Raw genomic sequence first — 26,365 nt, forward strand, 5'->3', positions numbered from 1 at the left:
CTAGAAACACAACTTAAAACATTTAAAAAGTTATTAATGTTTTCATAGGTTCATACAGTTAATATTGTCACAGAGTACAGTGAAATTCTCACTTGTATGTACGAATTAATATTCAGTAGGCTGCCATTCTCCAGCACCATTATCATTCAGTTTACTACCTTATCTTGAAAGTTTCACAATCCATACCTCAGAACCTCCATCTTTCTTACATTTCTGCAGTGCTGTTAGCAGAGCTTCTCAAACATTGAATTTTTTTTTAAGTACAGCGTAGCCCATCATTATGTACTTTTACAGTAATTACATTCAGTTCTAATAATAATAATGTATTAAATTGAAAAACAAAAGAATAAGTATATCTTAAATCAACATACAAAAAATTAAAAGAAGTGTCTGGCACATTAGTAAACTTTTCACAATTCTTTGGTCATTCTAGATGCCGTGTTAGATAGATAGGACTTTATTTGTCCCTGGAGGAAATGTGGCTTTTTACAGAATGTAGATAGATAGATAGATAGATAGATAGATAGATAGATAGATAGATAGATAGATAGATAGATAGATAGATAAAATAAAATACTGTATATTTGGATTAACTCTATTAATTGACAGTACTTTCTATTTTTAATTATTTATCTTTCCTTTTTTTACAAAAACTAAATGTAGATACAGTGGAACCTCGTTTTGCGAGCATAATTCGTTCCAGAAACGTGCTCGTAGTCCAAAGCACTCATATATCAATGTGAATTTCCCCATAAGAAATAATGATTTGTTCCACAACCCAAAACTATTCATATAAAAATGATTAACACAAAATATAAAGTAAAAATACATAAAACAATTTAACCTGCATTTTACCTTTAAAAACAATCATGGCTGGTGTGAGTGAGTTTCTAAACTCTTGTAGGATTCCACCCAACGGGACGACACGCGGAAGAGCGTCCCAAAGCAATTGCAGGCTCCCAGCGCTGTAGCAGTTTGCCGTAAAAGCGAATCTGAAAAGATCGCGGACATGCTATATGTGCCTGCCGTCAATGGGCGATACAAGGAACAAGGAACATTATAAATGCACAGCGCCCAGCCTGACTGCTGTGTCTGTATATAGGAAAGCGGCATATCCCTCTACAATAAATAATCGCGCTGTTGCTGTTTCAAGCTGAATAAAGCTGGTGTTGCTAAAGTACTGAGACACAGCTTCGTGTTTTAGGGTGCAAGACGGGAACTCGCACATCACAGCACACACACATACACACACATACACGCGATCACACAGTCACAATGCTAATGCTGTAGTAAACAGTATACGCTCGTACGGATGTTGACAATATGAGTGAGGCACGCCGACTCAGATGGAGAATAGGAGACGATTGCCCACAATCCCGCAGTGAGAGCGAGAGAAGAACCATCAGCTCAGTTGTGATCACATGATGCTCAGCAGACAAAGAGTATACATACTCCTCGTACTGCAAGACCTCGCTCGTTTATCAAGTCAAAATTTATTAAATATTTTTGCTCGTCTTGCAAAACACTCGCAAACCGAGGTTCCACTGTATTTAGTAATTATTGCCAACAAGCTACAGTAAGAATAGATGTATCTAACTGCTACTTAAATCATGCAAAAGTTTATAATTAATATCATTTTATCTACATTGTGTTGTCTCACTATTATTTAGTTGTATTTGCATAATTCTGTAAAAAAAAATAGTACGAGAACATGGGGTTTTTATGATGTTCACATTTTTGCTTTATTATTTGATATTTTTCCTTTAATGTTGCATGAAAATGCCAAGCAATTAAAAAAAAAAGTTGAGCAAATAAACAATAATCAGATTTCATTTATGAAAACACGCATCACTGACAATGATTCACCAAGGCAAAAAGTCAAAAAACAGCTGACTACATCATTTTGAATCATTTTTCTGAGTATGTATATTGAATGTGATTAGGCGGAGATGAAAAGAATTCAGAACTCATCAAACAAATGTGTCTTTTGTTGTACAAAATAAATTGCATAACTTTTTGTAAGTATGCAAATATGCATGATGGTAAACAGTGACTTGTTAATTAGAGTATATTATTGAAAACATCACCATATATTCTAACCGCATGAAACATAATTAGGACAAAGCAACACATACTGCTGCAGTTTCTGTTTGGATAATTTGTGGTATTCAGTTGATTCATCTTTAGATACTTCAACAATGAAAATGGACTTTTTTTCTTGATATCAAGACAGTTTCTTCCCTTTAGCAGAAACATAGGAGAGTGAACACAAATACACGTTTGTATGCTGCCAGTGTTTAAACTGTAGACATGTTGTCGTTGTGATCAGTGGTAAACATACAGTATATGTGTTCAAATTTAACGTAAAGAAATATATTATATTATGTACTATATATGTATTTTTATATATATATATATATATATATATATATATACACAGTATACATATATATATATATATATATATGTGTGTATACTGTATATATATATATATATATATATATATATATATATATATATATATATATATATATATATATTTGCAGTTAGAGATCCACAAAGGGAGAAAAAATGAATCACGTATCATAAAATAGTTTTATTCCTGAGCTTTCAACCCCTATCAGGGGTCTTCATCAGAGGATAATGCTTAGACTTACAAGAATCAAAGGCAATATATAGCATCACATTCAGTATGGGGGGGGTGGGTGGCGGTGACTAAGTCAGTTTGATTAAGGGGGGGGGGGTGTATCGTTTAATTAAAGTGCATATGTCCTTCTTAAGTTGGCATATGCTGGGTTTATGTCCAAGTGTCTGTTGATGGCGTTTTCATCTGATAGCCAAGACTCGGCCAACTCTCTGGCACTTTTTGTACTGGCCTTAAATTTTACTTTTACGTTGTCCCAGTTGAATGTGTGTCCTGTCGATTTAGTATGTGCATATATCAGAGATAGTGCGTCCTTTATTCTGACGGCGTTGCGATGTTCCTGTACACGTGTTGAGATTTTTTTTGACGTTTGTCCTATGTATACCGCTGAGCAAGAATTGCATGGAATACTATAAACTGCGTTTCGTGTTTCGGCTGTCGATTTCTTGTTTTTAGCATTAAACAGGACCATGCGCAGATTGTTGGTGGGTTTATGTGGCTATCAGATGAAAAAGCCATCAACAGACACTTGGACATAAACCCAGCATATGCCAACTTAAGAAAGACATATGCACTTTAATTAAACGATACACCCCCCCCCCCCCTTGATCAAACTGACTTAGTCACCGCCACCCACCCCCCCAATACTGAATGTGTTGCTATATATTGCCTTTGATTCTTGTAAGTCTAAGCATTATCCTCTGATGAAGACCCCTGATAGGGGTTGAAAGCTCAGGAATAAAACTATTTTATGATACGTGATTCGTTTTTTCTCCCTTTGTGGATCTCCAACTGCAAATATGCAAACCGTATCACAGACCTTCTCTTCCATATATATATATATATATATATATATATATATATATATATATATATATATATATATATATATATATATATATACATACTGTACATAATGCATACTTTACATAACATCAATAAAATTCATCTATGTAAGTAAATAATAATGTAATCCTGCAATGATCACAGTTGTTTATTTGTTTTTGGAATATCAAAATCATTACAAATTCATTGTCTAACCCACTTAATCCAGACCAGGTTCTGGGAGGGCTGGAGCCTATCCCAGGTAGCACAGGGCACAAGGCAGGAACAATCCCTCAACAGGGTGCCAGTCCATCGCAGGGCAAACACACTCACCAAACACACACTAGGGCCATTTTAGCATTTTCCAATACAACTAACCTGCATGTCATGGGACAGACACGGGGAAGAACATGCAGATTTCACACAGGGAGGACCTGGAATTGCCTTACTGCAAGGCAACAGTGCTACCACTGCACCACCATGCTCCCCAATTCAAATGTTATAAGTAAAAAAGAAACTGGAACAAAAGTGGCGGAAGCCTCTTTATACATAGCTAGCAAGTTTAAATGACAAAACATTATTACCAAATTGATTTTCTGCTTAAAAAAATATTTCTTCACTGCACATTTGAAACGAGTTACTTGTTTGTCATGTCAGTCGGCCATTTTTAATAGCTGCTACCCCGACCGTTATATCTTGAATGGAGTAACCATATTGTCCTCCAGTCCCTCCTTTTATACTTTTTTAGTGCAGATGACGCGCCCTGCGTGTGCCGAGACCAGGTTAGCAGATCTGCGTACAGAGGCCGCCCACAGTCAGATAACATGGGCTTCAAAAATGCAAGGACAGGTGAATGACGTGAGAGAGACAAACACTTTGATTTTGAGAGGCTACCATACAGCATATTGAATTAAGTGTGGCATTTCAGTGTTAAAAATTCAACAGCCACTTCAATATTAAACATTGTGAAATTAAAAGACAGAAAAATACATACATTTAAAAACAGTATAAAAAGCAGCTAATGATCCCTAATGAGGCATGCTAAAGTACAGTATAACTAATAACTTGCCTTATTTTTAGAATTATAGTTGCATCACATATCAAAAAAACATCTGATGTTGGACATACTGCGGTGGGTTGGCACCCTGCCCGGGATTGTTTCCTGCCTTGTGCCCTGTGTTGGCTGGGATTGGCTCCAGCAGACCCCCGTGACCCTGTGTTCGGATTCAGCGGGTTGGAAAATGGATGGATGTTGGACATATTTAAAAATCAGGTTTCACTAATAAGTTTTCTGATTTTCTCATTAATAATACATACAGTAATATACCAGTTAAATTAGAAGAAATAACAACAGTTTTTCTCAAATGCTGTGTTCTTTGTTCCATTCAGGATTTAGAACTTGAAGTATTCTAACTGAATTTGTTTGTTTTTTTTTTTCATTTTTCACTGCCAGGTATACAAAATACATTGTGATGAGAAACACATTGGAGAAAATTTCCATACAGGTATGCAGGTGTTAAGTGGTGTTGCTGACAGCTCAGGTATTTTTATTTTTTGCTGGTCTGTTTCATCTTCTGGATCAGGTTCACTGGTTCATGTTGTGCAAAAAATAGTTACTCAGTTAATGGTTTGGAGCTGGACTGGGCTAAAAGTCCTAGTTAGTTTTTTTTATCAGGCAGACTTAAAAACTTGACAAAATTTAAACAAAAAAAGCATCTCTGAAGAAAAATATCTATCTTCTTTTCCTGTTAGCCACAGAGGGAAACACCATCAAGCAAGGAAGCAAAAAAACGTAACTTGTGCTCCACTGGTTGTAGCTGCAGATTTCTTGATTTATCCTGCTGGGAATTCTAGCAGCTTACACGTTTAAAAACTGTTCGAACATTTAGTAAAATTGTGACGAGAACCGTAGTGACCGAAAGAACAAGATTGCAAATACAAGCGGCTGAAATGAGTTTTCTCCGCAGGGTGTCTGGGCTTTCCCTTAAAGATAGGGTGAGAAGCTCAGACATCCGGGAGGGGCTCAGAGTAGAGCCGCTGCTCCTCCGCATCGAGAGGAGTCAGATGAGGTGGCTCGGGTATCTGATCAGGATGCCTCCTGGATGCCTCCCTGGTGAGGTGTTCCGGGCACGTCCAACCGGGAGGAGGCCCCGGGGAAGACCCAGGACATGCTGGAGGGACTATGACTCCTGGCTGGCCTGGGAATGCCTTGGGATTCCCCCGGAAGAGCTAGAAGAAGTGGCCAGGGAGAGGGAAGTCTGGGCATCTCTGCTCAAGCTGCTGCCCCCGCGACCCGACCTCAGATAAGCAGAAGAGAATGGATGGATGGATGGATGTGACGAGAACAGGCCATCCAGCCCAACAAGCTCGACCAACCTATTCACTTAGATTGTCCAAACTGACCTCAATTAAAGATGTGAAGGTCTCTAAATTCCCACTCTCTACCACACTACTTGTTTTTTTTGTGATCACGTATTTATTGTCATTTAAGTAACATTATTGAGCAATAGAAATAAAAATAATAACTAACAGGTTTCTAATAAAATAAAGTCAAAAGAGAAAAATTGTAAACACAGTAATAATTCCCAACCACCCACAAAATTTGCCCCGTTAAAAATGACAGGCCCTACCGAGCCAGGATTTAGGAAGCAGGAAGTAGAAAATGGCAGCAAACTCTGGCCAGAAACATATTAATATTTTATAACATAAGAAGCAAGAGGGTCAGTAAGAGAAAAATATGAAAGACAATCAAAATGTATTGATAGACAACCACAAAGCTCAGACTGGGGGGCATTCCTAAAACATACAAGGGATACTGGCCTGGCAGAGGGGACAACAGGGATCAGTGGACAGGCAAAATGTTTTTGAGGAGGAAAATAAATGCGATGAACAATTCTAAATTGAATGGGGTTCTTAGATGAAAATAAAATACAATTAAAATTAGATTCCTAAGAAAGTGGAAGTGTGGAGGGGAGGCAATGCGGGTAAAACAGAGAGAACTGGTAAAGGTCTATATGAGGCCTTGCACAGATGACCATATAGCGATGCCACAGGTCTTGAGGTATAGAGGATAGAAAGTTGTGGAGTGAATGGGAAGGAAGACAAGGAAACAATGCAAGCTTTGAGAACAGACCTTAGATATAAGAAGGAGAAAAAAGAAGACAAAGGGATTCCAAACTCGGACTTCAAGGACTGGAATGTCCAGAGCCCAGCATTATTGCCCAAGTATTTGACTCTAAAATATTGTTAAATAAATAACTTCATAAAATTAAAGTAGTCCAGAAACAGGAAGCCCCTTCACACACTATTGTGCATTTGCCTCCTTATTCATTGGTCAAGCGTTCTGTCTTCATATCAACAGCATGACTTGAAATATCATTGTGCTCTTTGTGAACATACGACTGGGTGACTGGACGTGTGGATTGTGTAACACAAGTAACGTGAGATTTTTTTCATGGATTTTTGTTCTTGTTTGCTGTTGTTCAGCATTGGTCACCATTGGTTGACGTTATTTTAGAAACATTGTTATCTCTTTTCTCCATGAAAACATATTCTTTCAATACCTTTCTGACCAAGACAAACACAATAAACAGTGATTTTCTTCTCTCTTCTTTCCTTAAACTCCTCTTCCTCCTGACTCTGACTTGCTAAATGAGGTCGAGCGCCTACTTTTATGTTGAACCACGGAGTACTTCAGGTGTCACAGCATGGCCCAACAGAAGTACTTCTGGGTCAATCGGAAGTTCCCTAAAGCAGGCAGCACAACTCTCTGTAGCACCTCTGGGGATCCCAGCAGGGCTGCCTTACTGCATTACAAGTCCCATGATTCATGGCGGGTATCAGAATGGGTCCTGAAGCCCGGGGATGTTTCCATGTAGCATGTTGGTGAGGCACATACAGTTTTAAAACATCGTTCTGTCACATTGGCCTTCCGGCTGGGACGCCCATTCATGTGTGTGATCCTTTACAACTGTTATTAATGAAATGTTTGTTAAGATGAAGTCAGTTCGTTAGGATAGGATTTCAAATTTTGATGTTAAAATTAGAAGTCTGAATGCCGGATCAGTTGGCCAGAAGTCCTAAATTAGAGATAAAAAGAGTGTGTAATGAGACAGTACAAGTGAATAAGCCATTACAAAGATGTTCATATTGAAAAAGACAAGTTCAGAGTGAAGAAATGGGCTTCTGGGCAACATGCCAAGGCAAAAAAATAAATAAATACTGCAAATTGAAAATTAAAATTGCAAATGTAGTCAGATTAGCTAAAAAGGGCACCAAGAAACAGGATAACGGCAAAGTTCATGATTGCTTTCACAAATGTGATGAAAAAGATAAAGTCTGATGGAGATGACTACATTGCTGTAATTTAAAATTCATTGTAACAGTTAATTTAGCTGTCTTTGAAAGAATACATATGAGTGGTTCTAATCACAGTTTCATCAGCAATTCATTTTTTAAGATAGTAAAATATATGTGCATTATTATCACGTCATTAGTTATGGGTCATAGGTGAGGCTTGTGATTATATTTTTTTATTGCCAGACTCTTTCAGACACAAAGATCGAAGGAAAGAATCAGTCGACGTCAGGTCAATAGCATCAAGAGGAAGTGAAGGTAAGAACTAGTCATGTGTCATGGGTTATGACCACACTAAAATACTCTGTAGCCGACCGTGACTTAGCCTCAGAAAATGGCATTAAGCAAGAAGAAGAGCAATGAGGTGTTAGTTCCCCTTAGTCTAGAGAGTGAAGAATTTTAAATTGTTACATGTCTGTCTATTCATCTACTTATGAATGAGTCAAACAATTTAGTACGAGGGTAAATCAAAAAGTAAAGGCAATTTGGAAATTACACGGTAACTGCAACGGATACAAGCTGACGCAATACAACACATTATTGATGGCTTATGTTGTTCATCAGTGGTGCGACTCACAGCGGAGCGTCCGTGTTCATCTGACCTTGGCTGCAAATGGACTGTGTGTGTGTGTGTTCAGACTACCCACCCGGTGAAAATTGTTGAGGTGCACTTCTGATATCAATGAATGGGTTTATGTATTTAAGATACAGATATTAATACTTGCACTGATTTTTTTTTCCTTTAACTGCCTGGCTTAATCAAACCTTAATGGTTTGTTTCATTGTTAATTTAATGATACAGTATAGGTTGATAATACTATTACACTTCTCTCTTACTGTGACAAACTACTCATAAGCCATTGTTGGACTGTGTCAGTTTCTATCTGTTGCAGTTACCACATAATTTTCAAATTGCCATTACTTTTTGACTTTTCCCTTGTTATTAAATATTATTATTATTATTATAATAAATATAATAATAATCATCATCATCATCCTGTTTACATCAGGGCTATGTGAATGTTTCCAAGCATACATATGCTGAGAAGTGAGAAAAAGAAAACTTCTCAGCATATGTGGGCTAGGAAACTTTAACCTGTCCCCCATGCAAACAAGACTATCTCTTATTATATATTTCTCTTCTGGTTCGTCCTGCTTCCACTTCAAATCCGGTCCCACCCACACGTAGCCGACACGGCATTTCTCGATTTCTATTCGTCCTCTTCCATGTCATACACTATACTGGCCCGCTGAGCGTAATACATCCAACAAGTACTCGAGGTGCTGCCACAACGGTAAAGTGGCTTTATCACCTTTGCGGGAGCCACCTGTGTCTTTACAACAGCTTCTTACACAGCAAACATCAGAAGCTAAAAATTATCGTGAACACATTTGAGAATACAACTCTTCTCGAGCGTTTGCTTCTATGGGTGCACAGATAACTCAACCTCTTGGCCACGGACCATACGTTTTAAAATACACGGGCAAATTTATCTCCAAATCTCTCCACTATACGCTAACACTTCTACCTCTCCAGGATATGGACAGTTGTATGTTTTTGACACAACGCAAGCTACTGAAGTATGCTTACAAAATAAAGCAAATTCTGCATGCAGCGAAAATGTACTTCTCCAGCTAGATTCCATGCTCAGAACCATCAACCCCTTCGCTAAATCATACAAACACATGCATGAAATTGCTCAGTCCAATCCAACAGCATCTGTACGAATGGTTTTTAAGGAAAACTCTAGGCAGGATTTACGACGATACAATGCCCTGACATGTCACAGCGATGTTGCAGCAATTTTCGTCGGAGAAGATGGTGAACCGCCTGCCGAAAGGGACATTTGCATCTATCCCATAGGCAACTCCTATAAACAGATTTCCACACTCAATATGAATTGCGATCCTATGGTTTACCCACTTTTATTCCCTTACGGAGACATTGGCTGGCACAAAGATTTACAACATGTTCCCGATAAAAGAACTGCCAAGTGAATAAGGCTTACTCAATGCCAATTTTACGCGTACAGATTAGCAATGAGGAATACATTTACTATTTTGCACTCCAGCGGCAAACTATTCCAACAGTACGTCGTAGATGCGTATGTTAAAACAGAGGGCGCGCGTCTCAACTATCTCAGATTAGATCAATAAGATCTGCGCGTGGAACAATACAAAGGACTATCAGACACACTGCAAGCAAACACTGAAAATAACAACGTTCGTGTAGGTAAAATGATTATATTACCGTCTTCATTTCCAGGAAGTCCAAGATACATGCAACAAAACTATCAGGATGCCATGGCATATAGTACGTAAATTCGGAAAGCCTGATTTATTTATCACTTTCACATGTAATCCTGCTTGGCCGGAAATTCTACATCCACACTGCATCTTTCAAGAAGTATTTATTTCTTCTTGATTTCTGAATTCCTTTCTCGCCGTTTTCCGTTCCTATTCTTACACTGCCGTATGCTACGGCGGGCGTCGGCTAGTTATTATTATTATTAACAGATAAAGATTTTAAACAGTAAAAAGTAAAGGCTAAAGTAATCAAGTATGTTTTAAGTCTGCTTTTAAAAACAAGTGACTTAACCTCATGGAGACCTGTAGGAAGAGATTTCAACAAGGTTAGAGCAGAGTCTAAGAGGGTTAAGAGGAACACTGACAGCTAAGGCACGGCTAAAACAGGACTTCAAAAATGTATGAAATTCTCACAGCAACAGACTGAAAAGAAATAGTCTATAACCAGTGCAATAATCCTGTGTCATCGCCTGTCTACACATTCATCATTTATGTCATTCCAGCTCCAAGTCTACAGAACAGAAGATACTCGTCAATGGCAAGAATACATTCAATGACTATTGAGGCTCCCATTACAAAGGTAACTGGGACTGAATATTTGGAGTGGATGTGTTGCATGGCTCAGTTTGCATTGAAATATACAAACCACCCAAACACTGATGGCTCAGTCCCTGAATTAGGGCTAACTTGACTTTAATAAAGCTTTAGTTAAACATGCAGAGCAACGTGCCTCATACCACCGTAAGAAAAGACATTCGATTGGATAAACTTCATTAATGCTGAGGGGAAATATGCACTTTGACTTCTCTCTTCTTTCATGAGCAGAGTGAACTAGGAGTTCCGTTAATCAGTGGCATTAGGCGAGTTGTCAAACTTGATCAAGGCCCACTGGAGTCCAAGGCCGTGTTACGATAGTGGCTTTCTAGTTCACTCTTTACAGAGCCCCGTAGCTGCAGGTTTTTGTTCCAACAGATTTCACAGTCTGTTGCATTTTTCTTTTTAGTTGATGTCGTTGTTGGGTTATCTATCCATCCATCCATTTTCCAACCCGCTGAATCCGAACACAGGGCCACGGGGGTCTGCTGGAGCCAATCCCAGCCAAAACAGGGCACAAGGCAGGGAACCAATCCCGGGCAGGGTGCCAACCCACCGCAGGACACACACAAACACACCAAGCACACACTAGGGCCAATTTAGAATCATCAATCCACCTAACCTGCATGTCTTTGGACTGTCGGAGGAAACCCACGCAGACACGGGGAGAACATGCAAACTCCACGCAGGGAGGACCCGGGAAGTGAACCCTGATCTCCTAACTGCGAGGCAGCAGCGCTACCACTGTGCCACCGTGCCGCCCTGGGTTATCTAGCCTACACATATTTCTTAGAAATTAATAAACGTGTGTATTCTTTCTCAACGCTTTTCATGCTTAGCGTTTCTTTGTTTTTTAACCTTTTTCTGTGGAGTGCTAGTGAATGGTAATGAGCTTTTCCATACACAGGGAGCAGACGACATTGCTTGCTAGAGGGGAACAATTAACTTCATGGCCACAGTTTAATTTTTCAGCTCATTAAGAAATATTTCTTAAAATGAACCGACAAGCCAATATGGCACTACAGTAATTCCCCTCCTTTAGCATTCAGTGTTGTCAGCATTTGGGTGCAGTTATAGTGAGAAGTTATGCAAAATGCCACCATTTATTGGCTAACTAAAGAGATTACAATACACAAGCTTTCGAGGCAACTCAGACCCCTTCTTCAGGTGAGATGTACTCTAATGCATCCATCAATTACAGCAAGGTGTCATTTGACTTCTCATTGCATCCATAATGGCTAACACGGCACAACACCCTAAAATGCAATTATTTCAAAATTATAGCATAATAGAATATAGAATAATAGCATAATAAAGGGCAGCTCATTAAACAATGAGATCAATTAAAAGTAAGAATGATGCACTGGGTGGGAGAAAAAGTTGCTGGGAACCACTGATCAAGAAAATTAATATAAAGAGTTACAAATGAGAAGGTAAGCACACTTGCCACCATTTAATAGATCGCTGTTTATCATAAAGTGCCATACGTACTCGAAAAGTTTGTGCAAGTTCATGCAGTGTTCAGGGTCCTAATTTTGTGGCATCTCTTACACTAACAGAGACAATATATCATTCCCAAGTTTGGGAGGCATGTACTGTAGGTGAAGATGCGGCAATTTTAAGAATACCTGCTTCTGATGGTGTGGACGAAAAAGGCACACTGAAAAGCAGGCAGATAATATTTTTTCTCAATTCTCTTGTTTATTCATTCGGAGTCACAGTAAGTAGAGATTCAAAAGAGCATAACTTATTGCCGCAAAGCTCAATTGAACCCTGATCAAAAGCCAGGAGGGGTTTTTTATACTTCAGCATCTCATGATTAATAAGACAGAAAGAACATCCTTATCAAAACAGTAAAGTTAAACAAAATGTCTGTTGAGCTAAGCATTATCTGTGTTCTCAAAGCTAAGCACAGGAGAGACGCCTTTGCATAAACTACATGTACTTTCTGCAGCCTTGTGACCTTGTCCCTGAGACATTCACTCTGAGAAAGGGAAAACTAGAAACAGCTTAGATTTTATTCATCTGGACACTATTTCTCCTGAACCCTGGAATAACATATTTTTGTTGGTTCATAAGCCAAAGCGTCTCTCACTGGCAAGCTACAAAATAGTTATTATAAAAATTCTAATTTACTAAACACACAAAATACATGGTGCTGAGGAGAACATTCTTCTTCTACAATGGTCACAGCGTGTTACCATGAATATACTCAGTATAATAAAAGGGGTGAAGTCATTCCCACCTTTAAGTTTACAGGATTTTAAATTCAACTATAAATGAAATTGAAAGCCAGTAGTAAGAAAAGTGCTATATAAATGTAGGAATTATTATTATTATTGTATAGGGTTGAAGTGTAATTATTTAATTATACTTCATAGATCTAGATATATCCTTTGTTCTGAATTACATTTTGGGTAGTAATTCAACAATCTTAACAAATTTGCTCCCTAAGAATAAATAAACTATTTCTATATATTTAGTAGAAATTCCATACATTTGGCTGTATTTGTAATCTGTGGACTGACGCTGTTAGGTGGTGCCATTGAGGGATGTATCCGGCAGGAGGCACCTGCTTCCTAGGAGTTCACTTCCCTGGACTAGTAGTCCATTTTATCCCGAGCCCAGCAGATAAAGAAACACAATGCTAGAAACTGAACGCTTAATTTGTTTTACTGCTGATCGTCAATAAGCACACATGAGAAGAGCTGACAAAACTGAAGAATGCTGTTGTCTTATTCAGCAGGTTTACAAAGTAAGCACAGAGTTGAGTAATTCCCAGGTGAAGTACTTATTTTCATTCTTTAGGCTGTTGGCAATCTTACAACATTTTTATAATCTTTATTTTAAATCATTTTTTGTTCCCTAGTCAAAAAATTCAGGAAATATAATCATTTTAATACTGCTAAGCATCTCCCGGTTCTCTTCTCCTTCCTGCATAAATTTCACAGTTGTTGCCAGAAACATCCAGCACACCCCATCCCGTTAGACTTTCATGTATTTTTCTGTTATGAATTTCATTCATGTGCATGCCATATTGTTCATAGTGTGTAACTTTCAATTAATATTCTTCATTTTACATCAATAATATTTTTATTTTGAGAAGTGGGGATAAAAATGAGGACGGCACGATGGCACAGTGGTAACGCTGCTGCCTCGCAGTTAGGACACCCGGGTTCGCTTCCCGGGTCCTCCCTGCGTGGAGTCTGCATGTTCTCCCCATGTCTGCGTGGGTTTCCTCCCACAGTCCAAAGACTGGATTGGCGATTCTAAATTGACCCTAGCGTGTGCTGGGTGTGTGTGTGTGTGTGTGTGTGTGTGTGTGTCCTGCGGTGGGTTGGCGCCCTGCCCGGGATTGGTTCCTGCCTTGCGCCCTGTGTTGGCTGGGATTGGCTCCAGCAGACCCCCGTGACCCTGTACTAGGATTCAGCGGATTGGAAAATGGATGGATGGGATAAAAATGTCTGCTGTCTCACTAGTATAAAATTTAATAAAGCAATATGTGCAGAATTATCACTGAGAGTTCCACGTTCTTTTTTTTACCAGGGTAGGTCTTATAAAAAAAAAACCTTAAAAATATATTTTCAGAGCCGATATCTTAATTATATGGTTTGATACTCTTGTTCTTCGTGGACTGTCTAACTTGCACATTTTCTGTATTTCTCATTCTAATAGAAGTTATTTTAGATTAGTGAAACACACAGATCACTGGTCCTAAAATAAAATGCATTACTACTGGTGGCTCCTCACATAATCAGCTTGTGTGATTTGCTTGATGCTCACCAGATGTTACTGCCTTTCTTTCTCTTTCGGCCATGTCACTGGGTCTGCCGTAATAAACACACAAGCACAGATCACTCTGCTGAGGTTGTTGCTATTCTTCTTGTTGCTCCCACGAGAACCACTAAGCCTGGTGCTGATCTTGAACAAGATGGCACCTCATCACTTAATGCAGCTCATGTGAGGAAGTCATGGGTACCGAGGGGTCATACTGTGTAGTGACATCAAAATATCCAACCAGTGTGAAATGTGCGATTTCTCACTGTAACTGTTTGTTTCTGTAGGTCATCAACATTATTAATGCAGCCCAGGAGAACAGTCCTGTTACCGTAGCAGAAGCCTTGGACAGAGTTTTAGAAATCCTCAGGACAACAGAGCTATACTCACCTCAGCTGGGCACCAAAGATGACGACCCACACACCAGTGACCTTGTGGGAGGCTTGATGACAGTAAGTTATGGGAAGGATTGTTGTAAATTCATTTTGTTTTTGGAATTAAAAGGTGAATATTAAAAGAATTTTACAATACAACATGTAAACCTCCTTAGATCATCTCATAAGGAAATGCTAGTAATTTGTCGTTACATCAAACAGTCAGTGCTCTGTAAGTAATTAATAAGCCACGACTAAAATTGTGGCCTAATAAACCCAGCACCATGGGTTCAAATCCTGTACCTGGTCATTGTCTGCATAGAGTTCGAACAAACCCACACCCCCGACCCTCAGTTCTGGTGGGTTTTCCTCCCATATCTCCATTTCTTGCATGTATCGAGCTTGTGATGGATAGGAGCCCCCTTCACTGCTGGCACTTGTGTTGTACCCGATGCCCTCAGCATGGGCTCCAATCCTTTGTGACCCTTCTTTAACTTGAGTAGGCTTGAAGGTGCTGTGTTTTGGTACGACAAGCAACCTACACAGTTAGAGGGAGAATATTAAAATCCAGACAGACCATGTGTTGTTAGGTTATTTGACCACTTGAAGTTCCTCTCTTACACACACTTCTGGGGCCTGCAGTGGGCTGGCATCCTGTCCAAGGCTGGTTGCTGCTTGGTGCTGCCAGGCTCTGCCCTGTAAGCCCCTAATTAGGTTAAGTAGGTCTCAAAATGTTACGTTATGACAGAGAACATACAATGTCTATAAAATAAATCCACACCCAGGCTTTTCCACATTCACGTTGTAAGTTCCTGTAAGTAGTTCAGATTGTTTTTGCTACTGATCAACACACTAAACTATATAACCTGAAAGAAATATATAAATTCATCAAGCCAGTGGCTCTGGTTCACATACAGTATGCCCACTTTCCCACAACTGTCACCCCGCTTGAATGGGGGCAGAAGGCATGGCAGCATTTATAGAAGCTAGGCCAGCTGACCGCTTTACTGCTGCCTTATATCTGAGTAGACAAGTCACAAAGCGTTTAACAGGCGGACGTTTAAGTCATAGTCACATCTGAATTCATCTGCCCACCAGCTGAAAAAAAGCTATACTAAAAATGAATTAGCTTGTAAATAAAAATAAATAAATTTAATTAAATGGCTAGCTGACGACATGTTTGATGAATGAGTTGTTATGCTGAGAGCTGAGTTTTACTTTTCTAATTTTAAATGATACAGACAGACAGACAGACAGACAGACAGACAGACAGACAGACAGACAGACAGACAGACAGACAGACAGATAGATAGATAGATAGATAGATAGATAGATAGATAGATAGATAGATAGATAGATAGATAGATAGATACTTTATTAATCCCCAAGGGGAAATTCACTACAAATTAAATACACCGGCCTGCAAAGACTTTAGGTGTTCTTCATAGACCTTCAGGTGCTGAATCCAAATCTGACAACAGAATTTATCACAACCAGTTTTGGAGAGATGAACATAGGATGATTACACTTTTGTTTAGAGATAAAAAGTAGTACGTTTTTAAAATTTAGGAGCCAAAACTTCATTCTGTTCAACAACTGAGCAATTGAAATAATGGCTTGTGTCACAAGTGGTATAAGCAGCTTTCACTGTGTCACGATGGCGAAATCCCCACAAATGTAGCAAAAATTGTCCAGTTTGTTTGTGTAGACATGTGACATATTTAATCTCTACAAAAGCACAACATGAAAAATAAAATGACCTTTACTGCCAGACAGCCGAGATGTTACTGACACTCGGGAGTGAAAGGCAGGATTGAGTTCCCTAGCAGGGTTTCCCTTCACCTCCTTTTATATTCTGTCTACCCCCCTCTAAAAGTTGTAAAGCCAATACGTCTCGTTGTCTCAATAAAGAGAGGCGCTGTATTTTCACACAGTTTGCTTAGCTGTTGTCTGGTCAAAACAATGGATGGATCAACCCGACTCTGCACATTTCTGTAAAAAAAAAAACAAACATGTAAACAACAATTTTCTCTCTTCTGGACAACAAAAAGGCTTCTTTGTAACCTTGTAGCGGTCAGGGGCCGCTAAGATTCACACCGTCAAAGATGACGGTGCTTTATTTATTTTAATTGAAGAGATCTTAGGAACGTCCCCAGCCTTGGATCGACCCACACACACATTCAAAACAGAGGCAATAAAGCACACTGGGAAAGGCAAATAATTACAAATATAATGACCTGAAATAATAATGAAAACAGTAATACCACCCCTGACCCCTTTGGCGATATTACATATAACCACAAACACCACACAGCAAAGTCCATATATACCAAACAGGATGAAGACGAAAAGTGACCAAGTTAAGTCCAGCGATCTGTATGTTGAAATGGAGAAGGAAAAATACAGTCCTACCGGTAGTTACTGATGATGTTGATGGTTGATTCAGGAGCGCTCCAATCTTCCGGAAAACCAATTAATCCAACACAGTTCTCAGTGTACAGGTAGACAGACAATCCAGACCCCCAACAAACGAATACAGTCCTGGACAAAAAGATTAGAGAACCAATAACAGCAGGCAGAGACGACAGATAACCGCAACACACACCGCACCAAAACAAAACAAACTTTTTTCTTCTTTTTGCCCTCTACCCTCCTTTTAACTGCCTGTGGCGACCTTTGACCCCAGCAGGGCTGCGGGGAGATGCAGTTCTTAAGTAGCACTGCTACAACCTGCTAAACATGACGCCCTGGCTATTTAGTAGAAATAAGAAGACAGAAAAAAAATGCTGATGAGGAACAAAAAGCGTGGAGCAAATACTTGATTTGGGGATTTCTTAACTAATATTAAGAATGAGGAAGCCTGCTATTGATATTTCAAATTATATTCTGAGTGTGAAAAATACTTCTGTCATAAGAAAAATGTAACTTATTTTTAAAAAATCACCAATTTGTCACTGAATCTGATATTTCACAGAAACGGTTTCTGGTAGAGAAATTCTAATTTTAAAGAAAAGGATTCAGCAAAATCCTAACAGTGCAGAGCGCTGTTATTTTATCAGTTGTACTACAGGAGCTACATTGGGACTCCTGCAGATATGAGCAGAATCAGCCAGTGAGTTTATTATAGTAGACATTATTTTCATTTTAAATACAGTTATTTATTTCTTATGCCGGTTAGGTTAGGTGGACTTCATTATCCCAGAGGGAAATCTGTTTGCGGAAGACATTGTTATACAGATCCAAAAAATAAACAAAGACACGACATTTGGCAACCAATGTTATTACATAAACACACACTCAAGATTAGCACAAGAACAATTATTACTCTAAACAGTACAGAAAGCAATAAAACAGAATTTAACATTTAGCATCATCCCTACAAGTAACGGAATTTAAAATGCTTATAGCTCTAGGAATAAAAAAAGTCCTTCAACTTGTTGTTGTTCATGTTTGGAAATCTAAATCTGCAACTTGGTGGCAACAGCTGGAATTTAAAGAAAAGAGGATGGCTGCTCTCTGACAGAATTCAGTTGGCTTTCTTTCTAACCTGTGTGCAAAACATTTCAGTGATAAAGGCCTGCTGTGAGCCAATAATTTTACTGCTAATTTTTATAATGTTGTTAAGATGGTTTATATTCTGATTGCAGAGGTTACCAAACCAACAAATAAAAGCAAATGTAACAATGGATTCAATAAACGACTTATAAAAAGTGTCACTATGGTGGTGTCCACTTTAAAATGGTTGGAGTTCCATAAGAAATAAAAGTCGTAACATTGTCACCCCTTTTTTACAAATTTGCGCTGTGTTAAGATCAAAGTTTAGTTTGTTATCAATGATTCTTCCCAGATATTTGTATTGCTCTACCATCTCCACTGTCTCCTTTTTAACTAAGGTTAAGGCTGAGTGGATGGTGGGGAGCACCTGAAATCTACAACCGTGTCTTTTGTTTTAGAAATATTCAAAAGTGAATAGCAGTGATCACCCCATCGTACAAACTCATCAACAGTAGGTCCATGGCTGTCTTCCTTATCTTGTAAAAGACTCCCAATGACAGAGTTGTCTGTTCAGTATGTGTCTATCCTTGTGTAAACTCCTACACTCATATGTATGTAAGATAAACAAAAGAGGAGACAGGCGGCCCCCTTGCGGAGTACCCACAGATGCACTTAGGCTATCAGGGAGACAGCCATTAACACTCACTCTTTGTGTTCTGTTTGTTAGAAAGTCCAGAATCCACCTCACCAAGTTAGGGTGCAAACAGACTTCATCCATCAGTTTGTCAGCTAAAATGTGGAGCTCGATCGTGTTAAAAGCTGACGAAAAGTCCATAAACAGCAATCTTGTGTGTTTTTTTGATCCTTCCAGGTGCTCATATAGTAAATTCAGAAGTGTTGCTGTGGCGTCCTCCACACCCCTCTTTGCTCTGTATGTAGATTGGCGAGGGTCCAGAAGAGTAGTTGTCTCTTAATTAATTTCTCAAAGGATTTCATGATATGAGAAGTTAATGCCAATGGTCTAAAATCACCTAATGCTTTGGGGTGTGCAGTTCTTGCCAATGAAATAACAGTTGCCTGTTTCCATTAGCTGGTTACTTGCTGTAAATCTAAGGACATTTCAAATATGGAGTGGAATGTTGGAGAGAGCTCTTCTGCAGAGTAGTGAAGCAAATGGCCACTTACTACTCTGGAGCCAAGTGTTTTTTGATTTTCGTTTAGATAGATAGATAGATAGATAGATAGATAGATAGATAGATAGATAGATAGATAGATAGATAGATAGATAGATAGATAGATAGATAGATAGATAGATAGATAGATAGATAGATAGATAGATAGATAGATAGATAGATAGATAGATAGATAGATAGATAGATAATCTATTAATCCCAAGGGGAAATTCACATTAAAGCCACTTTAAGAACTTTTCTGTCATCATTCTGGTCAAAGAAGGGCTCCTGGCTCCAGTCCTCAGTCTGTTCTTTTGCTGACTTACTTCTGAAGCAAAACCCTGTGTTTCAGTAGTGTTGTCTTACTGTTCCGAGGTTCAGGTCCTATATGGAATTCATACACTCGCTCCTCCTCTCCATCTGTGTGCATTTTTGCCTCACTTGCAGAAAATTAAAGTGTGAAGTGAGCTGACAAAATCTTAATTAAAATCATTTGAGGAAGTGTGGCATGTCCATGAATGTGCCCAGTAATAGACTGGCACCATGTCCAGGGTTGCTTCCTGCCTACTGCTGCCACAACAGGCACTGGTCTCCCATAACTCTGAATCGGTTAAGTGGGTCGAGTATGGACGAATGGATAGATAATCAGTAGGGCAGTGTGCCAGTGGCATTACAATAGCGGATGAAGAGTTGAACCTGATATTGATTAGTTTTTAGTTGCTGGCTAAATGTGTGGCTACAAACAAACCATTACACCAGTGTCTGTGCTCCATTTGTGTCAACATCACAGCTGTCTTCTTGAGTGAGGTTTACCATTAAAGGTGTTATGTACAATCAAGTTAAACTGATGGCTTGAATAGGTGCATACAGTATGGGAAGGAAAAGAAAGCAGCTTCTACAGCAGCCTGTTCAGGTCCTTCTTCTGATTTTATGTATGTTTCAGGATGGCTTACGGAGACTTTCAGGAAATGAATACGTCTTCTCAAAAAGTAAGTACATGTGTTGTAATTTTTGCTTTTCAAGAGTCTGCAATTTTAACACTCGCACGGGTGTCACTTTAGAATAGGGGGCTACCAAGATGCATCTCTTAGTAAGTTACTGCTATGTAACAAGACCTTAACTAAAGGCCTTTTTGTGTCAGGTTACAATAAGTGACTAATAGATGTACAAATGAAAACCCTTAAAGTTGTTGATCTAAAGAGTTAAGAATTTGAGTTTTTGATGCCAGCCACAATAATCAGTCCCTTTGTTGGCCTGGAAAATTCACTATTTTGATCAAACCGTCAAATCTGTTTCTGTCAGGCTTACAGTGTAACACAGCAGCCACATCTTGGCGGTGGTTATTTCAGGCTTAATAAAGGGGGGCCGTCCACTTCCTCCAGCTGTCTATCTTATTCCTAATTTATCCAAGTAGCTTATCCAGTTATTCTTTAAATAATTGTAGTGTGTCAGCTTTGACATACATAACTAATATCCATTACTCTCTAACAGTAACTGCTTTCTGACGTGTGCTGATTAACTTGGTTGTACCTGCCATGATTTTTCTCCATGAAATTTGAGTGTATTTTAATTTGTGTATTCTTGTGAGATGCCTGGAGTTGATACTTCTAAGAATTTTGAACCTCAGGTTCAGTTCCCTACACAGTCTTCTCTGCTCTGAATGGAAGAGGCTGATTTTTCCTTAGCTTGTGTTGACACTTCCCTGGTAGTTTCTAGTGCCGCCATGTCTTAATTGTAGGCCTTGCAACCAGAACTGCACACATTGCTGTAAATTTGTGTTATACAGCTTGAGAAGAACCCTTTTTTATTCATTTTTTACGTTAGAAAATGTATAAGAATAGTCCAACAAAGCTCACCCATACTGTCCATCTAATTTCTCTAAAAGAACATCAGCTCAAGATCTGAAGGTCCCTAAAGTCCTACTGTCTACCACACTACTTGGTAATCTGTTCCATGTTCCTATGGCGCTCTGCATGAAGAAAAACTTTGTGATGTTTGTGTGAAATTTACCCTTAACAAGTTTCTCCCTGTGCCATTGTATTCTTGTTGAGCAAAGTAACCACCTAGATCAGCGGTGTTGAACTCCATGCCTGGAGGGCCGCAGTGGCTGCAGGTTTTCATTCTGACCCTTTTCCTAATCAGTGACCAGTTTTCACTGCTAATTCACTTTTTCCCCATCACTTTAAGATCCCTGTTAGAAGAGTTCAGCCCTCTGAATTGGTTCCTTTATTCATTGAGTGACAGCCAAGCAGAAATGAGATGTGAGACGAGCCAACAGATGACCAGCTAAACTGGGGGCTTCAAACTCTAACCAATTTCACACCAATCATTTTCTTAATGAGAAGCCAATTCTTGCTCTTAATTAAACCCGTTATTTAATTCCATGGCTTGTTGCTGCTCTCATTCTGCCACAGCACACATTTCCATAACTGTTGTTTTTCAGTTCTTTCTAAGAACACCGTCAAAATGTTTTGGTGACCTGAGAGATCAACCTTACCAAGACCATCACCTCTCTTTAATTTCAGATATTGTGTAATGGGCACAGAGGAGCTGGTCATGTGGTGGCTTGTTTTGTGTCTCATTATTGTTTGGCTGCTAATTAAAGAAAAAGAAACAACTAAAGGGCCTGAGTCAAGTAAATTAAAAGAAGTAAACAGCAGCAAAAACTGGTCACTAATTAAGAAGATGGTAAGAATGAAAACCTGCAGCCACTGCGGCACTCGAGGCCTGGAGTTCACCACCCCTGGCCTAGATTAATCATGTCACCTCATAATGGCCGTTTGCTTAAACTGACAAGGTTCCTCCGCAGTAGTCACTCTTCTCTGGTCTTTCTCTAGCGCTGCTATGTCCTTTTTGTAGCCTACAGACCAAACCTGCCCACAGTACTCCAGATGAGGCCTCACCAGTGTGTTATAAAGCCTCAGCATATCCTCCTTGGACTTGTACTCCACACATCAGGGCGCTATATAACCTGACATTCTGTTGGCCTTCTTATTGGCTTCTGAACACTGTCTGGTTGATAGTGTAGAGTCCACTATGACTCCTAAATCCTTCTCATAAGGTGAACTTTCAATTCCCAGACCTGCCATTGTGTATTCAAACCTAACATTTTTACTTCTTACATGTAACACTTCACATTTACTTACGTTCAGTTTCATCTGCCACAAATCTGCCCAAGCCTGTACGGGCGGAGGGGTGGCTCTGAGGCTAAGGATCTGCGCTGGTATCCAGAAGGTTGCCGGTTCAAATCCCCGTCACTGTCAAAAGAGATCCTACTCTGCTGGGCCCTTGAGCAAGACCCTTAACCTGTAATTGCTCCAGGGGCGCTGTACAATGGCTGACCCTGCGCTCTGACCTCAACGGGTATGCGAAAACTAACAAATTCCTAATACAAGAAATTGTAGAAGGCGAAATAAAGAACAAGCCTGTATGCTGTCCAAGTCCTTCTGTGATGATTCAACAGATTCTTGATTATCTGCTAATCCAACTAGTTTGGCATCTTCTGCAAACTTAACCAGCTTGTTACTTATATTCCTATCCAAGTCATTTATATATATATTAAAAATAGCACCAGCCCAAGCACTGACCCCTGCTGGTCACCATCGGCCAATTCTGATGAGGTTCCTCACACCATCACCCTCAGCTTCCTGTGTCTGAGCCAGTTCTGCCCCCATCTACACAGAATACCGTGAACTCCCACTTTTTTATTTTGATGCCCAATCTCTAAGTGGGACCTTATCAAATACTTTCTGAAAATGAAGATATCCTATGCATCTCCCTGATTATACGTTTTTATTGCTTAGTCATAGAATTTGAGCATATCTGAGCCCATGTCGACCGTTCACTAACACTCCTGTTCTGAGATGCACACAGCAAAGGAACCAGCAGTTCTTCATCTAACTTGTTTCCATTTACACCTTTGTGTGTTTATTCGTCGTGAACTGTCTGGTTTAATAAAATATCTGGAAGAAAAATTAGGAGGTAAAAGTGAAGGACTGAGAATTACTCATCCGCTTCAGTCTACAAATCATTAGGAGGATACCCTCTTGGAAAGGAAAAATCTACAACTTGGCAGAATGAAAACACTAACAAGCCATAAAATTAAATAAGTTCTGTTATTGGCAAGGATTGGCTTCTAATTAAGCAATCAGGTTTTAACAAAACGCTTCAGCCACTGCAGCCCTCCAGGACCAACTTTGTGTACCCCTGCTCTAGAGCATTAAACATTTTAAATATGCTGTACAAAGCGTTCAGAACAGTTTAGAAATTCTAGCATTGATCCACAGACATAGATAATAAAGATGTGCATCTTGCATGTTGAGGTGTGTTAGCCTGACTGAATATACAGTACAGTATGACACCAGGACTCCTGTCTTCTAATTCTCTGGCCCTCTTAAAGAAGAATTCATCGATTAACATTAACACCTCGTCTCTTTGTCTCCAGACATGACTGACAGTCACAGCCAGATGGTGGTGCCCATCACTCTTAATGATATCCCCCCTCAAATTGCACAACTGTTGGATATGGAAGAACAGTGGGACTTCAACATCTTTGAATTAGAGACAGCCACTCATAAAAGGTGATTTGTCTTGTACTTACCAAGGTTAAAGCTTCATGTGGTCCGTTTTAAATGTGAACAAAGCTTCTCTCCCTGTAATTGAAATTCAACAATTGCAATGCATTGACAGTAATTAATTGTTCATTTCTAGTAATGCTGTGTAAAGTTAAGACTTCTTTGTCAATCATTTGGTTGATACTCACACACTCTCTAAATACAGGTGAGATGCCCATATAGACTCTTAAAAATGCTGCTTCTTTTATGGTTCTTTACTGGGTTGTGTGATTCCTTGGAGCGTCACTGCTTGACCAAATTTAATTGTTGGAAGGGTTCTTTGTGCTTTGAATAACATCCTAATAATGTAGTAAAAAATGAAATCTTTAATTTACGTTAGGCTACCTAGCAGGACACTAACAGATTAAGAAAACCTGGACTAGGCCTGAGTAACTGTAAGTATGCAGCGAGACGCCTTTTAAACCAGGAACACATTAGTGTTTCACAAATCTGCTACCATCTGTTTGTGGCGTGGTGCCCTTTTACAGATTTAAATAAATAAAGGCTCTTTCTGAAACCTTCATGTGGATGGGTCTTGTGGGATTCAAAAATGGTTCCCCTATGACATTGCTCTGAAGAACGCTCTAGCACCTTTATTTTTAAGAATGTGCATACAATAACACGGGCTAAGTCCTGGTTTTCTTAACGTGCTAGATAGCCAACCATACGTTCAAGATTTCACATTTCTTTGTTTATTTTTAAAAGGGTACAGTTTATACAGTACTTTAAGTGTTCATTGTCTAATTTTAATGTAAGGAACTGTTAGTTTTTTTTTTAAAGAAACCAACTTTTAGGCATCAGGAGCTGTACGTCAGCTAAAATGGGCTTGATACAGTAAATTCAGTCTAAACATTACATGTGCATTTTTAGAGACAGACGTTTTAAAAGAAAGCAGTGCTTGTATCACCATGTTGTAGCTTTACTGTCGACAATGTACAAATGTGAACACACACCAAAACATGTCTGACCTGAGAGAATGCAATTTAACATCACATACATCATTAAGACACGCCAAGAATAATATTCCATGTCCAAACCTGCTTAGTCCACTACATTGTTGCTGAGACCTGGAATTTATCCTGGCAGCATCTTGAACGAGGCAGGGTGCCAGTCTTCTGCATGGTATACTCAAGCATGCACTCATGCTTATTTACACCGGGGCAATTTAAAGTTGTCGGCGTGCATCTTTTAGATGAGGGAGATAAAGTACCTTAAGAAAGTCGGACAGATTTTGGGAGAATATGCAGACACTGCACAGACAATAACTGGGACAGGATTTGAGCAAAGGACACTGGTGCTGTAAAGCTGGGGTGCTGACCTTTGCATCAGTGGACCATCAAGTAAATTTATGTTCATGGTTTTACACTATAAACACAATGAAAGTGATATTTCATATGCCATGTCATCCACAGATACCGTGTCCTGTGTATAAGCAAAGGCTACGTGAGCCCCCTGCTGTTACTGCTCTTTCTCTAGACTCTGATATGCTTCTTACAGTAAAATTAAAACCATACACATTCCATGCAGATCACTTACTAGTTAGTTTCTTACAGTTAATGTTTGTTACATTTGAAATTATTCGATTCAGATGTACTGTTTTTATGGACAGCACATATTGGTAGAGGACATTGAGTGGCGGTTGCCCTTTCTCCCTGCACTCATCAGTTTCTTTTTATATCCTACACGTGCAGGCTGAGCCGTTGTCACACAACACCAGCGTTTTACAATCACAGACTTCTTTTACATAATATCACATAATCTCAAGTCAAAGGCAGTCGTGACACACACCTTCACTCCCGGCCAACTGTTACAGGGACCCCTTGCAACCAGGAACAAGGTCTGGGTGACCACTGTTATCTTCTTCAGTGGGGTTGTTCCACGACAGATCACCACACACGTCTTTTAAATTTAAACACTACACCTTCGATGCGTTAGTGAATTACAGTATTTTTTTGAAAAACTAGTGGACCTCACTAAAGGCATGTCTGGGGACCCCCCCGGGATTAGGGGCCCTGAAGCTTAAGCTTCATTAGTATGAGAGAAGATCCGCCCCAGGCACACATGAGTTCTCCCCTGACGAAGTGGTGGGCTTGTGTGCGAATGGCAGATGACAACTAATAAGTGCTCACGTGGAACTACATCTCATCTAATAGGGTCCTGTAAAAAGGAAGAACGTGGGTGTTCTGGGCCGCACCAAGAGAAGACAGG

General features: G+C 39.4%; 1 protein-coding gene across 1 annotated transcript in view; it reads left to right on the forward strand.

Annotated features, from left to right (window-relative positions):
• Positions 1-26,365, forward strand: part of pde8b (phosphodiesterase 8B) — a 349,017-nt gene that overhangs the window by 278,179 nt on the left and 44,473 nt on the right. Inside the window, 6 exon segments of the mRNA XM_051929508.1 lie at positions 4,923-4,974; positions 8,012-8,083; positions 10,636-10,712; positions 14,791-14,955; positions 20,488-20,533; positions 23,989-24,124. Of these exon segments, the coding sequence (XP_051785468.1) occupies positions 4,923-4,974; positions 8,012-8,083; positions 10,636-10,712; positions 14,791-14,955; positions 20,488-20,533; positions 23,989-24,124 (548 nt within the window).

This window comes from Erpetoichthys calabaricus, chromosome 7, assembly GCF_900747795.2.
Source record: "Erpetoichthys calabaricus chromosome 7, fErpCal1.3, whole genome shotgun sequence".
In the NCBI taxonomy this organism is placed as follows: domain Eukaryota; kingdom Metazoa; phylum Chordata; class Cladistia; order Polypteriformes; family Polypteridae; genus Erpetoichthys; species Erpetoichthys calabaricus.